General features: G+C 41.9%; 1 protein-coding gene and 1 long non-coding RNA gene across 2 annotated transcripts in view; one reads left to right on the top strand and one right to left on the bottom strand.

The window, feature by feature from the left end:
- Positions 1–288: 288 nt before the first annotated feature.
- On the bottom strand, positions 289–6,258 carry LOC311595097. The gene is made up of 3 exons (XR_014778314.1): positions 6,152–6,258; positions 3,941–4,196; positions 289–3,011 (listed from the first exon to the last, which is right to left on the bottom strand). It is a non-coding gene; the product is annotated as an uncharacterized lncRNA (long non-coding RNA).
- LNPEP (leucyl and cystinyl aminopeptidase) overlaps positions 5,343–14,551 on the top strand; it is an 89,958-nt gene continuing 80,749 nt past the window's right edge. Inside the window, exons 1-2 of the mRNA XM_084777467.1 lie at positions 5,343–5,468; positions 6,774–6,986. Of these exons, the coding sequence (XP_084633593.1) occupies positions 6,968–6,986 (19 nt within the window). The 5' untranslated portion in view covers positions 5,343–5,468; positions 6,774–6,967. The remainder of the gene's footprint in view (positions 5,469–6,773; positions 6,987–14,551) is intronic.

The raw sequence follows: 14,551 nt of genomic DNA, 5'->3' as shown, positions 1-14,551 counted from the left end.
CTGGTCACTGACTATCCTGCATAGTGATGGAAGGGACCATGCACACTACTCAGAAGTAAGGTAATCATCAGTGTTACCCAGCTTCAGACCCTTTGAGTTACAATAACAACTGTCTGGAACAATAGTGGCAATAATGTTTTGAGAGCAAACAACTACCTTCTTATTGTATATAAGGCTAGCTCCACAGCCAGGCGGTGGTGGCGCATGCCTTTAATCCCAGCACATGGAAGGCAGAGGCAAGTAGATCTCTGTGAGTTCAAGGCCAGCCTAGTATACAAGGCGTCCAGGACAGTCAAGGCCACACAGAGAAACCCTGTATTGAAAAACCAAAAACAAACAGACAAACAGGCTAGCTCCACAAGATGGACCTTAAACCCGTTAACTGGCCAAGAACTCATGGCTGGGTAGGTCACAGGCTTTAGGGGAGAACTTACTACTGGACATTCTGCTAGATGAGTAGAGTAGAAACTGGCCCTTGTAGATTAGTGTACCTCTCAACTCTCATTAAAGAAACTTTTTCCCCCAGTAGATTAATACAGAGATTCACAACTGATAAAAGTACAAAGAATAAGAGACTGTGGAGCGCTCAGCCCTAAGTAGGACATCTATAAATTGTACTCTTTTCTTCTCAGACTCAATAATCATCATAAGGAGTGAAAAATTGTAAGAGCCAGAAGTAGTGGAAGATAGCTGAGAAACATTTTTACCCAGTCCTGTCAGGGCCACTGCACACATGAACTCACAGGGCTCTGACTGCATGCACGGCCTGCAAAAGGCTTATACAAAACAAACCTGCCCAAACTCCAACATGTATGGGGGATTTGCTCACAAAGTCCCTACCCTGCCTGAAGAGTTATTGGTAATCTATGGCTGTCATAGGAAAGAGAGTCAGTTTTCTTAGGGTGAGGCCTCTGAGAGGCTCCCCATGCTTTAATGTGTAGCTTTATACATGTGCAAACACTGGAGGCATCATGTTGTCTCAATGGTTTAGATATAAATACATACTCATTTATACTATGGAATTCTAGGAGCTCTTTATACATTTTAGATGCAAATTTATTGTGAAGCATATGATTTGCAAACATTTCTCTCATTCTGTAGGTTGCTTACTCATGGCTTAATGCTATTATTTGAAGTAAAATCTATCTTGATACTTTAACTTCATCCTTTTTTCTCTTATGAAGATGCCAGGAGGTGAGAAGTTTCCTCCAAGATGTTTTATGCTACAGTTATAATTCTCACTATCTTGGAATGTGCTCTCACTTGGAAAACGAGTTGGCAAATATTAAAATTATTTAAGGACAGAATGGAGTAGATTGGTCCTCTAGCCTACTGTGACTGGAATCCTTCTAAGAAGAGGAAAATGTGGATATACAAGCATTCAGGAAGAATGCCACATAACATGGGGGTCATATTTTTTTCTTTCTAAGTAATAATTTTAATAGGACAAAGAATAAAATTTTTACTCCATCACTTTTTTAGTTAAATGGTGTCATGGTTAGTTGAGAAAGCACACATTTTTATTTAAAACATATCAGAAGGGGCTGGAGAGATGGCTCAGAGGTTAAGAGCCACTGTCTGTTCTTCCATCGGCCTTGAGTTCAATTCCCAGGAATCACACGGTGGCTCACAACCATTTATAATGAGATCTGGTCCCCTCTTCTGGGGTGCAGACACACATATGGGTCACCTACTGAACTTCTCCTGGCTCTGAAAATGTCACATGACCCAATCGGCTGCTATTGTGGGAACCAGGGAGCCAGACCCAGCCAGTAGAGCCATGGTTTAAACGCAGAGAATGGACAGAACCTCTTCCCCCGAGGGGTCATGTCATCACTAGTCAAGAAACTGCCAGGACCTTAAAGAGAGGTCTGAAACGTGTCTTTCTCTAGTGCTTTCAAATGGCACACGACCTTGACAATACCTTCAGCTTGGACTTATATCCTCTAGAAGGGTGATACAACAAACCCCACAAAGTCATGCAGATTTCAGAGGTCTTTGCAGCAGTCCTAGAAAACAGACAATGATGTTTCTCATAAAAGTTGGATTTACTTTTCATTTTTGGTACCTACATTATATCAAAGTTGAAGGTCTAGTCATATAGTATTTCTTGGTTTGGATTCTTAATTTATACTGCTTATTTATATTATATTATTATATGGAAGTTTACATTACATTTGAGAAGCTATATCTTAATTTTTTCCCATACAAGTATCATGGACATAAAAATGATCAAAATAGTATTAAAGTGTTTACCTTTATGAGACACAAATTTAAAAATCTGTATTCAAATAATCTCACCCTTCTCTTACATGAAACAAAAAAAGGTAAACTGTAAGCTCAGCCCTTTAAGACTGTTGTCTAAGAAACCCTTTTTTCCCTGGTGGTTTCTTTAGAATGTACAAAATACAATTTTAGCAAATGAGACATAAGAATTCTGAGGGTTTTCTGAGAAAAGTTTTCTTGTTCTCAAGAAGGAGACATGAAAGAGAAAGTTCCTTCTGCCCGCCCTCTTGTAGCTTCCGCCTTTTCAGCACATGACAGCTAGACTTTCAGAAAACCAGCCACTCTGAGGGGAGGGCAGACATGAGCAGCTGCTCTCTTCCTGAGGCTGAGGTGCTATGGGCTTAGGATCACTATGCCTTGGATCTTTCTGTGTAATGACAGATTTTTTTTCTTAATCATTTGAACTATTTTGGTTCACAGACTTTGGATTCTGTAGTCCAAAGCAGCTGAACTAGTAGGTAGCAATTCCTTTCTGATAAAACCTTCTATAAGTTTGGATAGATCGTCTTGCTAATATCAGAGCTTTTCAAGAGTTATTTGGATTATTCTGTTTTTACAAATGTTTTAAAATCTTTAACTTTGAACATCACCGGTCAGTGCAGTTTGTGGGCAGCAAATGAGCTTCGGGAACAGTGGGCTACTGACTCCAGACCTCTGTGAAGTGTGAAATCCCACAGTGCTCCTTCTCCTTTGGCCAGCAAGCAGCATCTTTCATTTATTCAATCCTGTGAAACAAATAACACTTCCAAGTGTGTGTAAATTTGACATGGAATATAAATTCATTGCCACGTATGATATGCACTCTTATGGACTGCAGTCATTGACACTGACTCCCTTGTGTGTGTGTAGGCAAGGCATAACAATCTCCAGTGCACTGGTCTAGAACACAGACTGCACCAACTCCAGTCTGTCTTTTCCAGGCGTAAAGTTGACCATCTACCTACTTTCACCTCTAACACACTTAATGTGAGGTATGGAGCAGGTGACCCATATCAGATCAGGCACTCTATTTTGATTTTTTAAAATGACTATATCTATGATAATCTAGCTTGTTGGTTTTTAAAAATTGAAATAGTTTATATGAAATAAATAAAAATTTTAGTTTCAGCTGAAAATTTCAAATGCCATGGATTTTCACAGTGTTAATTTTTTTCACAGTGTTAATTACATGCATGAATATGTTCCATGCATCACAAGGCATGCGTGTGGAAGTCAGAGGGAAACTTCCTGCCCTTGGTTTTTACTGTCTATGATGTGGGCCTCAGGGCTTGGTGGTAAAGACCTTTACCTGCTGAGCCATTTTGCTGACCCACAACTTTAAAACGGTGTATTTGTGGCAGTGGTTCTTAACTTTCCTAATGCTGTGACTCTTTAATACAGCTCTTCATGTTTTGATGACTCTACTTTCTAACTGTAATTTTCTACTGTTATGAATTGTAATATAAATGTTTTTGGAGCTAGATGTATGCCAAAGGAGTGCGGCCCAGGGTCAGGGTTAGGGTTAGGGAGTACAGAGTGGTGATTTCATACTTGTGCACAGTGTGTAATGGTCAAACAGGGTAATTAGAATTCCATCTCCTTCAATCTAAAATATAAGTAAAAATTATACATATTTGAGATACAGTATACTATTTCAATATATGTATAAACTCACCTATCAAATCAGGGTAATTAATGCTTCCATCGGCTTGTTACTTTGTATTTGGAGCCTTTGTTGGAGCCTTCAGGATGCTAACATTTTTCACTTCAAGCTATTAATATTTTTATGTTATAATTTAAATGTTAAGTAGTATTCAGTGATGACTCTGGAAATGGTAAGATGAGGGCATCAGAAAATGTCACTCTGCCTTCTCTGATAATAGTAACTTTGTAATAGCCTCAAGTGTTAGGCCCTTAAAAAAGAGGAATATCTGTGTGGAAGAAAGAAAATATTAATGATAGGAACATAATAGAGTGCAAGAGCAAAACTTCTGTAATCGTTTTCCCTCAAAAAGGCAAATATAAAACAGTATTTGACAGAATAAAATTCACTATTTTTCCTTATAATGTTAGGTGGGATTCTGAACTATGATTTATTTACTGTTGGCACCCTCCACAAAAAGTCCAAGGCTTTGGTCCTAAGGTCCTCAGTGTCGGCTTGGATTCGTGAACAGCAGAGATGAGATATAAGAGGCTGGCAAAGAAATAGCCTCCTTATCAAAAACACCTCTTGATTCCATCAAATTGATGAATGCAAATTGTGAAACACTTTGCCACAAAGTCTTCAGAGCCAAAAAATTTAAAGCAAAACCCAAGAAAATGTGATTCACACTTTAAAGCATGATAGAGTGTAGCTTACAGGTGAGGTGAGGTGATTTAACACACTGTGGAGTTTTAAATATCTCCGGTACTAAGTGCTCTGACAATAAAAATAACACCAAAGGAGCATGAAATGACCTAATAGGGTGGAGTTTCTTATCTAAGCAGTATCAATGTGAACCAGGCTCCTTTGAAAAAAATTCATTAATACAAGCGTTCTTATGGCTCATTTTCTACTTTTGGTTCTGAAAATAGGGACCACCCGAAGGGCTCGGCCTAACTTTGACACGGTGAAAAGACAGCAGCGGAGCTGAGATACGGTACGATGAACACTGTCTTCCTGTCGACCACAAACAGGCCAACTGGAGACACTCAATATAAAGACAGTCACTGGAAAGATTTCAACACGGGCAGTAAATTGGAGCATTAGTAAATTAAACATTACATTGTACTTATTTTAAAACGTTATGTTGAATAACGATTTCGAAATTATGCCACAGCCCTAAAAAAAAAAAAAAAAAAAACGAAGGCAAAAGCCTGCCCCCACGGAACTTGCATTCTAAAGTGGGAGCTTTTTGAGCCTTTTGACAGCTAAGAGCACTCTGAAGAGAAAGGCAGGAGAAATTTTTATAGAATCGACTGTGCTCGTTGCTATTTTAGGTGTGTGGTCAGAGGACTCGCTACAGAGGTGACATCTGAGCTAAGAAAATGACAGGAAGAAGTAAGCAAACAAAACAACAAACGGTGGAACAGTTTTGCAAGGAACTTTTAGTAAAGGAATGGTTAACGATGCTGAATGAAACTTGGCAACTTTTAGGAACCTTAAGAAGGCTGCAGGAGCCAGCAAAGGACAAGAAAGAATGTTAATGAGGCCCCAGCGGTAGGTAAGGAGTTCAGCAGCTACTCCAAGTACAGTTGGCATTCACAGGATGTTGTAAACCAGGAGTGGGGAGCAGGGGGTCTAACGCAATCGACATCTTAAAACACTGCACTTCGGTTTTACTTCTTTGAACGTATTCGAATTTCCTTAAGGGCCAAACGAACAATATCGCTGCCTCTCCCGCTTTGTCCAAGATATTTGTGCAAGCCTAGATATGTTTGCACGGGTTGACAGCCTGGGAAGAGTGTGTGACAGCTGGCTAGCGCTTTGAGGCGGAGGCCTAGCCAAGTCGCAGCAGGGGCCGAGGTTGGGCACAGGGAGGAGGGGCGGGGGCGGGGGGAGGGACTGTGACTGCGTTTGAGAGAGACCTGGGAAAGGCGGGTGTGGGGGGGGGGATCCGGGGGGCGCTGGCGCTCTGCTCTGGGAGAGGGGGGAGCCAGCAAGCACCCTTGAGAGCCACCCTTGGGCTCCGGAGACGCAAGGTCTCCTGGAGCCTCCTAGGCTGACAGACGCTGCCCTGATTCGGCGCCGGAAACAATGGGGCCCGAGGCAATGGCCAGAGTGCTAAGGGGGAAAGGGAGAGTTGGCTCCCTCCGGTCTGGCCCCGCAGGGTTAGGCCCCGCGCCCCGCTGGCTGGGAGTAGGGAAACTGCAGGTGGCGAGTTAGGACCGATAGGCGGGTCTCTACCTTCCACCTCCGTGCGCACGGTCCATTCCCCCGTGGGCCGGGCCGGGTTTTGTGATCTTCCCGCAGGTCTAACCCCTGCCTTGTGCAAAAAACACTAACAGGCCGGGGAGGGGGAGGGCCCCATCTCTCCCCCGCCTTCCTCTGTCCCCCCCCCCCGCTCCCTCCCTCCCTCCCTCGGGTCTCCCGTTTTGCCACGGTCTAACCCTGACTAGCACGGCAGGGCTTGCTCCTGCGGTTAGGAAGAGCACTGTCCCGGGCTAGCCCACCGCAGGGACTGACGCTCCCGGGCCTTGCTCTGCTTGCTTTCCGGTCGCGAGTTTGACCACATCCCCCCCCTCCCCCCCCCGCTGCCCACCAGGCGTCTCCGGGCTCAGTGCCGGGGGGGGGGTTGCCACACCCGAAACACGACCGGACGCAGCGGGTCTACCAGTTGTCGGAACCGGGTGGGGGGGTAGGTTGTAGGGGGAGGGGGTACAGCTCGGCGACAGGCAGAGCTCCGCCACCGGGAGTGCGACGCAAGCCCCGCCCCGCCGCCCCTCGGCGGAGTAGGCCAGGGGTTGAGCCACGCTCGGTGTCCACGCCTCACTTGGCCTTTTTTTTTTTTTTTTTTTTTTTTTTTTAGCAGTTGCGAAAACCCGGAACGAAGTTGTCGTTGCAGCCGGTGCGGCGGAGCGGCCCTGCCCACAGACGCACCTCCTCGGAAGCCTTAAGAGGCCTCGCTGGGCATGCTCAGTCGGCTGGGCCGCTCCAGCCCCTGGCAGTAGGAGGAAGCTTGGGGCGGGCGCGTGGCTGGTGAGGACCCGCGGCGGGGCGAAGATGGAGCCCTTTACCAATGGTGAGTGGCTAGCCCGAGCCGCGGCTTCCCGGGCTCTCATCTCAGGCTCTCAGTGGTGGCACCCGGGGGCTCGGGCTGTGGGCGTCCCCGCCGTGGGTTTCTCAGGCGGGCTGGGGGCGGCAGTGGGGTCAGGGGCAGCTGGGGCGAGCGTGAAGGTCAGCCCTCTCCCGGGGTTATGGGGGGGCAACACCGAGCCGTCAGCAGGTGAGGTACTCGCAAAGTTTGGGGTGCTTGCGCGGCGGTGGGGGGTGGGGCGGGGCGGCAAAGTTGGCCTGTGCGTTAGTCCCCCGGGAGGAGGCGGCGGCGTCCCCGGCGGAGGCTAACCCGTGCGGGGAGCGGGGAGCTGTCCGCCAGTCCTTCGGCCAGCCGCTCGCATGCCTTTCCGTAATAGGGCGGGGTGCGGCCGCGAGGCTGGCCAGCCTGATTTAGTGCTCCGCAGGGAAGGAAACTTACCGGAGGCCGGCTGGCTGGCTCTGCTCGGTGCGGCGAAGGTGAAGGTGCCGCCCCGCATTGCCACCCCCCTGCCGTTAGCTGACGCCAGGCTTCTTATATACCAGCTGGGAGTATTAGTCTTCTAGTCAGAGACCCCTTGAATATCAGTGGTCCCCGGTCGTGGTTGTATCAGAAGAAGACTTGGGAGTGGAAGTCACAGCAGCCTACGTCCAGAAAACAGCCACAGCTCTTTTACTCCATGGCTTTTGTCTGGGCTAGAAGTGTTGGAGACACAACATAGGGGTGAGATGTCTCACCATTTTATGGTGTTACATATATGGATTTCCCTGTTAGAATGTAAAGTAGGAAAACTGCTAATAAAGGGTAGGACATACTGAAATTAGAGCATCCACTTTCTGGTTGGCATGTATTTCCAGTGTGGTTGGTTACTTCAGGTAGGTAGGAAATCAAATTAATGGGAGATAAGTGTATTACTTTGTGTGGGTTGCTTGCCACTTAATGAACTAGGGGCGGGGACTCCCTGTCTATCCACTCTCAGGCCAGACTTTGTTGTGTTCTTTAGTACACTTCAACAAATCCCTGGAGCTGTGACCTCTCACTATGCTCTCCTTTTACCTAATTTTGAGTGCTTTATTCTACAGCCATCTTTCTGACTGCAATGTTCAATTAGGCTTAGTGATGGCACTTTTAACTCCGAATTTTCTTTTTCCTCCATGTTCTATTTCTAATTACCAAGGCTCTTAGAAAAGTCTGGTAAACTTAAGCAAAGCTTTAAGGAGATTTGAACTGAAAGGCACCATAGAGATCATCTAGTACTTGAATGTAAAATATGCTTAAAACAGTTATTAGGTCCTTGCACATCAATATTCCAGGGCTTTTTCTTTCTTCTAGGCAGAATTCTTGGAGCCTCCTTGTTTGTAGGGTCTTAAGCATGAAATTTCACCCAATTGAAAATAATGTCTCTACACAAGAATGAGTCATTCATTTAGTTAGGTTTAACACTGGTTGATTTGCCAAACCTTCCACTACAGAATTAAAGTACATTCTCACACCTTAAAGTTAAACTCCTTTCTCCTCCTATAGGATATACTCTTAAGGTGGATATGCAAATTGTCTCATTTGTGAGGACAGTGGAAAAGTCCTAGAGAACAAAATAAAGAGGCAAAGGTTCAACTTTCATATAGGAAGTTGTATTTCTAATTCTTTTCTGTTTACCAGTTTTTCACAGTTGATGCTGGAGACTTATTGGCAGTGTATCATTTTAGTTAATGTAATCTTTTCTGTCCTCCTATAACAAGGAAAATAGGAACTGCAACATATAAAGTAAACAATACCTTGGGTACTGCTAATTTAAGGTGATATGCAGATTTTAACGTGGACTAGGTGATAACTTAAAAACTTTTGAAAGTTTGCTGTTTAATTTTCTAGTGTCTTCAAGTATAACATATAATGAAAACTATGTTTTTATATTTAGTTGTTTTTGAGTGCAAAACATACACATGTGATTCTATAGATATTCTCTTACAAACCATTTTATCATAGAATTTGTAATTGAAAGATTTTACATGCGCTTGTATGTCCCTGAATAAAGAGGTATGTATGCGTGTGTGATAAAGAACAGTTTCCGTAACTCTGGGCCCATGGCTTTCTTAAAATACTGTCAGTGGTTCATTGACCTAAAGTCTGTAAAGTAAATGAATCTGGTCTTGTCATTCTAGCCTGTGGAACTCATTCATTTCAGCAGCATTTTCTACAGTTTCCCTGTTTTCTGTGAAATGTGCTGCCAGTGTGGCTCATTTTCTTGAGCCCTGCTCTCTGCCCAAAGTAATAGGTTCATGTGTTAATTATCTTGTGCTCATCTGTCCAATTAATAACTGTTTCAATCCATTACAAGTTCATGTTTCTGGAAAAGGCCTATAAGGATGGACTTAGTGCCTGGATTTTCTATTTGGCTCAGGCAATATTTTTGGCCTTGACCTTGAGAGGGACTGTTACCACACTGAAGACTGGGCATCTGGTCTGGCTTTGGCTCTCTGGTGACTTTTTATGGGTAGAGGAATGTGTTGACTAGTACTTAAGATTGGTTTGACAGCAGCTGCCTTGTCCTGTTAGGCAGGTAGAACCTTCAGTAGTGACTTGTTTATTTACTAGCACCACAGAAAGTTGATGGAAATGATCTAGATTTTCAGAAAGAGATACCAGATTAAGACAGCTGATCATTTGATATCTATCTATCTTTATTGTCATTTGTTTGGAACATCTCAGAATAACTTAAATTTGTGGTAAGGCATGCTAAAATTCAGAGCTCAATTGCAAAATCTGGCTGAGGAGGTCCAAGTACAGGCCTGAAAATCTCTGACAGAATTTTGAGGGTATAGAAATAGTCACCTAAAGAGGGTTAGGGGTAAGTTTATCAGGTAAATAAATATAGACTTTACAGAAATAGGGATGAATTAATTTCCTGTTATTTAGTATATTTCTTGTTTATAGGTACTAGTGTTTGGTATGATCACAGGTAAATATAATGGTTGGAAAAGTCACTATATATTGGCATGCCATAACTACAAGCTTAGTAGAGGTTACCATTTTATATGAATTATATAGCCTCACACAAACCATTTTATTGTTGTATACTGGTTATAATCCTAACAAAGGACCTCCTGGCTCTCAGAATTGTGTTTGTTTGTTTTTAGACTGATAGCCAGTTAAAAGTATTTTCCAACTTTTCAAATGGAAAGCCTTTACAACAAATTATCCATTTATGGATTGTAAAGCAGTATAAAATTGTAATGTCATTTTTATCCTGTAAATAACAGTTGTTTTATAGATTCATGTATCTTTCTAAAAACAACTTTATAGTATTACCTCAAAAATGAGAGCTTCCCATGTAGTTAATTGTACATTTACATATATACATTTCTTTGGATTATTTCATTGAAAGAAAATTTATTAAAGCTTTTCTGTAATGGAATATGAATTAAGTTGTGTGTGTGTGTGTGTGTGTGTGTGTGAGAGAGAGAGAGAGAGAGAGAGAGAGAGAGAGAGAGAGAGAGAGAGAGAGAGAATATGAGAGAGAATGTTTTCCCTTCTGTCTTATCTTTTACAGTAGGAGAAATCTGATACAGAAATTAGGGGTTGACCAGGAGTCACACCCCGTGCCTTTAATCCCAGCACTAGGGGAGATAAAGGCAGGTGGATCTCTTTGAGTTCTGAGCTACCTTGGTCTTCATGGTTTTCATAGGAAGTTCCAGGCAAGCCAGGGCTAAGAAGTGAGACCTTGTCTCAAAAAATAACAATAACAAAACAAGAACAACAAAAAAATAAATCAAGGGCCAGGTAGCTAGAATGTACTTAAGTTTAAACCAGTATGCAGTATCTGAAAATGTTTTGCTGTTAGATGTTCAATTTCAAAAGTGTCTTGAGCCAGAATAAAAGAGCATATTTTAGAAATTATTATAGCAATGATTACCATTTATCTGTGATCTTTGAGAACTCAATCTGAAAGGTACAGAACTAAGAAGACAGACCTATCATATGGAAAATCCAGTGGTGATTTCATGTTCAGTGATTCAGTCACACAGCCTTGTTAAAATGCTCACTTTAGAGGCAGATTTTCCACTAAGAAAATTTTACAAACATATCATCAGATAATAATAGCACGAATAAGAAATGGGCTGAAATAATTTAGTTTTGTTTTCATGCTACTGTAAAAGTGTATAGCTATAGAAAAAGCAAAACAATGCAACTTTCTCTAGGATGATATTTTAATTGCAAAAGAGATGTGCAGAGTTGTTTTTCTAACCTGTGCATGGAGCATTTATTACTAACAAGGTTATATGTCACTAATGTCACACAATACCTCTATTAGAAAACAGCATTTTTATCTTCTCCATAACTTCACCAGCTTTTTCAGAAGAATGATTGGTTGTGATGGGTCAAACTCAGGCCCTCATGCAGTACAGAGCGTGCTTTTACTCATTGGGTCATCTCTCCAGCTGGGGGCATGCTGTTTCTTTCACTTCTGAAGATTTTAAAACAACTGTTAGAACCTTCATTACCCAAAAAGCATTACACCATCTTAAGAATGCAAAAAACACCCGCATAGAGATTAGTAGTGGGAATTGGGGAAATCTACACGCCTAAAAGACTATTTTTTAAGTTGGTATTGATACAGTGATATGAAGACAGTATAATGCTTGCTTACCCAGTTTTGGTTACCAAAAAGGCTCCATGGTTTGTTTAGGGAAAGTTGCTATGGCTCTTGTGAGTTGGTGGGAAGAGCAGGCCTGTCTTTGTTTATCAAGATCCTATATAGGAGCTTGGGTGGCCTATCCAAATATGTAGTCGTAGCAGTTTCTCTGCTCTTTGACTTGGTCTCTGTGCCAGGCTTTGGGATGGCTGACAGGTCTCATTGGTGCTAGAGTAGGAAGACATTTGAGGCTGAACATAGAGGACTGAGTGCTCCTCAGTGGGGATGAGAGTGTGGTTCTTTTATACCACAGCTTTACCTGTACATTGGTTACTGAGAAGTACATTTTCCAGTGGGAAGTAGCATGCAGAAAAAAAAATCATTGAATCTAAATAAGAGAGTTTTGAAATAGAATAAGTACAGATTTATTATGATGAAATTAGCTTTGTTCCAGTCTAGTTGGAGCACACATTTATGTTTCAATTAATTGCGGACTTTGGATATACTCAAATATAGATACTAAAAATACTAAAAGGTAAAGAAGAATTTATACATCTCTGTAGTTTAAATAATCAAATGGCATTGATTGATTAGTTTATTTTAAAATGTGGTTATAATCTTAGCCTTTGAATAATTACATTTTTTAAAAAATGGCTTAAATCAGCTATCCCACTCCTTGGAATATACCCAGAAAATGCTCGAACACACAACAGGGACATATGCTCAACCATGTTCATAGCTGCTTTATACACAATAGCCAGAACATGGAAACAGCCTAAGTGTCCCTCAGTAGAAGAATGGACTAAGAAACTATGGTACATTTACACTATGGAGTATTACTCAGCTATTAAAAACGAGGAATTCCCGAAATTTGTGGACAAATGGATTGACCTAGAAATTATCATAATGAGTGAGTTCACCCAGAAGCAAAAAGAGACAAACGGTATATACTCACTTATATCAAAACACTAGTCCAAGGGATACGTCCCATGAAAAACCTTACTTACCAAGAAAGTGGGTCAGAGGAGAGGACATCCTATTGAGACTTTAGGCGAGAGTAGCATGGAAGAATGGGGAAATAACAGGACCCACAGGGTCCTGGAAACCTACAAGAAGAACTTTATGACAGGCAGATCTGGGTCCTGGGGTCCTCCTCAAACTAAGGCACCAGCCAAGGAGAAATAGGCAGTAAACTTCGAACCCCTACCAAGACCTAGCCGACGAACACGATATTCTCCACTGTTGAGTGGAGAGTGAGATCTGATTCTCACGTGAACTCTGGTGCCCCTTTTCTGACCATGTCCCCTGGATGGGGAGGCCTGGTGGCACTCAGAAGAAGGATAGCAAGTTACCAAGAAGAGACTCAATAATCTTAGAGCATACATAGGGGGAAGAAGTCTCCCTCAATCACAGACATAGGGGAGGGGAGAAGGGGGGAAGTGGGAGGGAGGGAGGAATGGGAGGAAACAGGGGAAGGGCTAACAATCAAGATGTAATATGAATAAATTAATTAAAAAACAAACAAACAAACAAACAAACAAAAACCAATATGCCTTGAGTGGAGCGTGAGATCTGACTCTCACACGAACTCTGGTGCCCCTTTTCTGACCACATCTCCTGGATGGGGAGGCCTGGCGGCACTCAGAGGAAGGATAGCAAGTTACCAAGAAGAGACTCGATATTCTAAGAGCATATATAAGGGGAGGAGGTCTCCCTCAATCACAGACATAGGGGAGGGGAGAAGGGGGGAAGTGAGAGGGAGGGAACAATGGGAGGAAACTGGGGAAGGGCTAACAATCTAGATGTAATATGAATAAATTAATTAAAAAATGTAATAAAAAACAAAACAAAAAAAATGGGTTAAATAAGAAAACTAGCCCACAGATGGTTGAAGATTGGTGAGAAAATTACTGCTTTAGTGGTTTAAGATTGTCATATACTTTGTGTTTTGTTAGTTTGGTGACTCAGATGGAAATTATTTCAAAGGATTATTGCAGAAAAAGTATTTCAACAGATTATCTGCAAAATAATTACTTATTAAATCTTTCTGAGATTACACCTGGCAAATTTGTTCACCAACTGAAATATTTTCTGACATGAGCTTTTTGTCTATATTGAAATATTACTAATTTCCTGTATAGATCCCATTATTGATATTTGTAAGTGCCTTCTCTTGTACCTCAGCTGAACTACACTTGTCTGGGCTGGTCTCAGAAAACAGAACGCTGATACGTAGGCTGGCAAGTTTCAGAGCATATGAAACATACTGCAGAATGACTATATAAAGATGGCTTCATAGGTTAAAGTTTCTAATTTTATATGGAGTAGAAGAGGAAATGTGAATTATATAAACTTATATATAAAATTATATAAAAATTAAATATATAATTACAAATATCTTACACAAAAGCTTATAGTAGAAGTTTTAAAAGCTGGGTGATGAGCTACAAAATTTTGGAAAATTATTGTCATAAAATCGATTGTTTCTCCCTCCCTCTTTTCATAAGACAACCCTTAAGGCCATTTGGTTCTATGATGTGAAACTAGCTTTCATGAGCATGATCACAGTTTCAAAAAGAGACAGATAATGAGAAAAACAAAAATTTAAAAGTTGATATTTTGATTAATAGCAGGTAAAATCAACTTAATCCCAGCAAATCAGTTTTCAGGAAAATTTTTGTCATTTAACTTTGTATCCAGTAACTGAATCAAACTTTAGGTTAATCCTCTGTTTTAAAAATACCAGGAACTTCTCAGGGAGGATCCTTTCTAATACAAATTTCTAAAATGAATACTCTTTATTTATTCTTTGTGAGTTTCATACATGTGTGAATGTGTTTCGGTCACATCCACTCCATCATTCCAACTTGTTCTGTCCCCCTCTCCTCCTTCATCTTCTTCCACCCATCCCTCACCCATAACC

The sequence above is a fragment of the Acomys minous genome (assembly GCF_964271855.1).
Source record: "Acomys minous genome assembly, chromosome: 3".
Classification (NCBI taxonomy): Eukaryota; Metazoa; Chordata; class Mammalia; order Rodentia; family Muridae; genus Acomys; species Acomys minous.
This window is presented reverse-complemented; position numbering and strand designations above follow the sequence as displayed.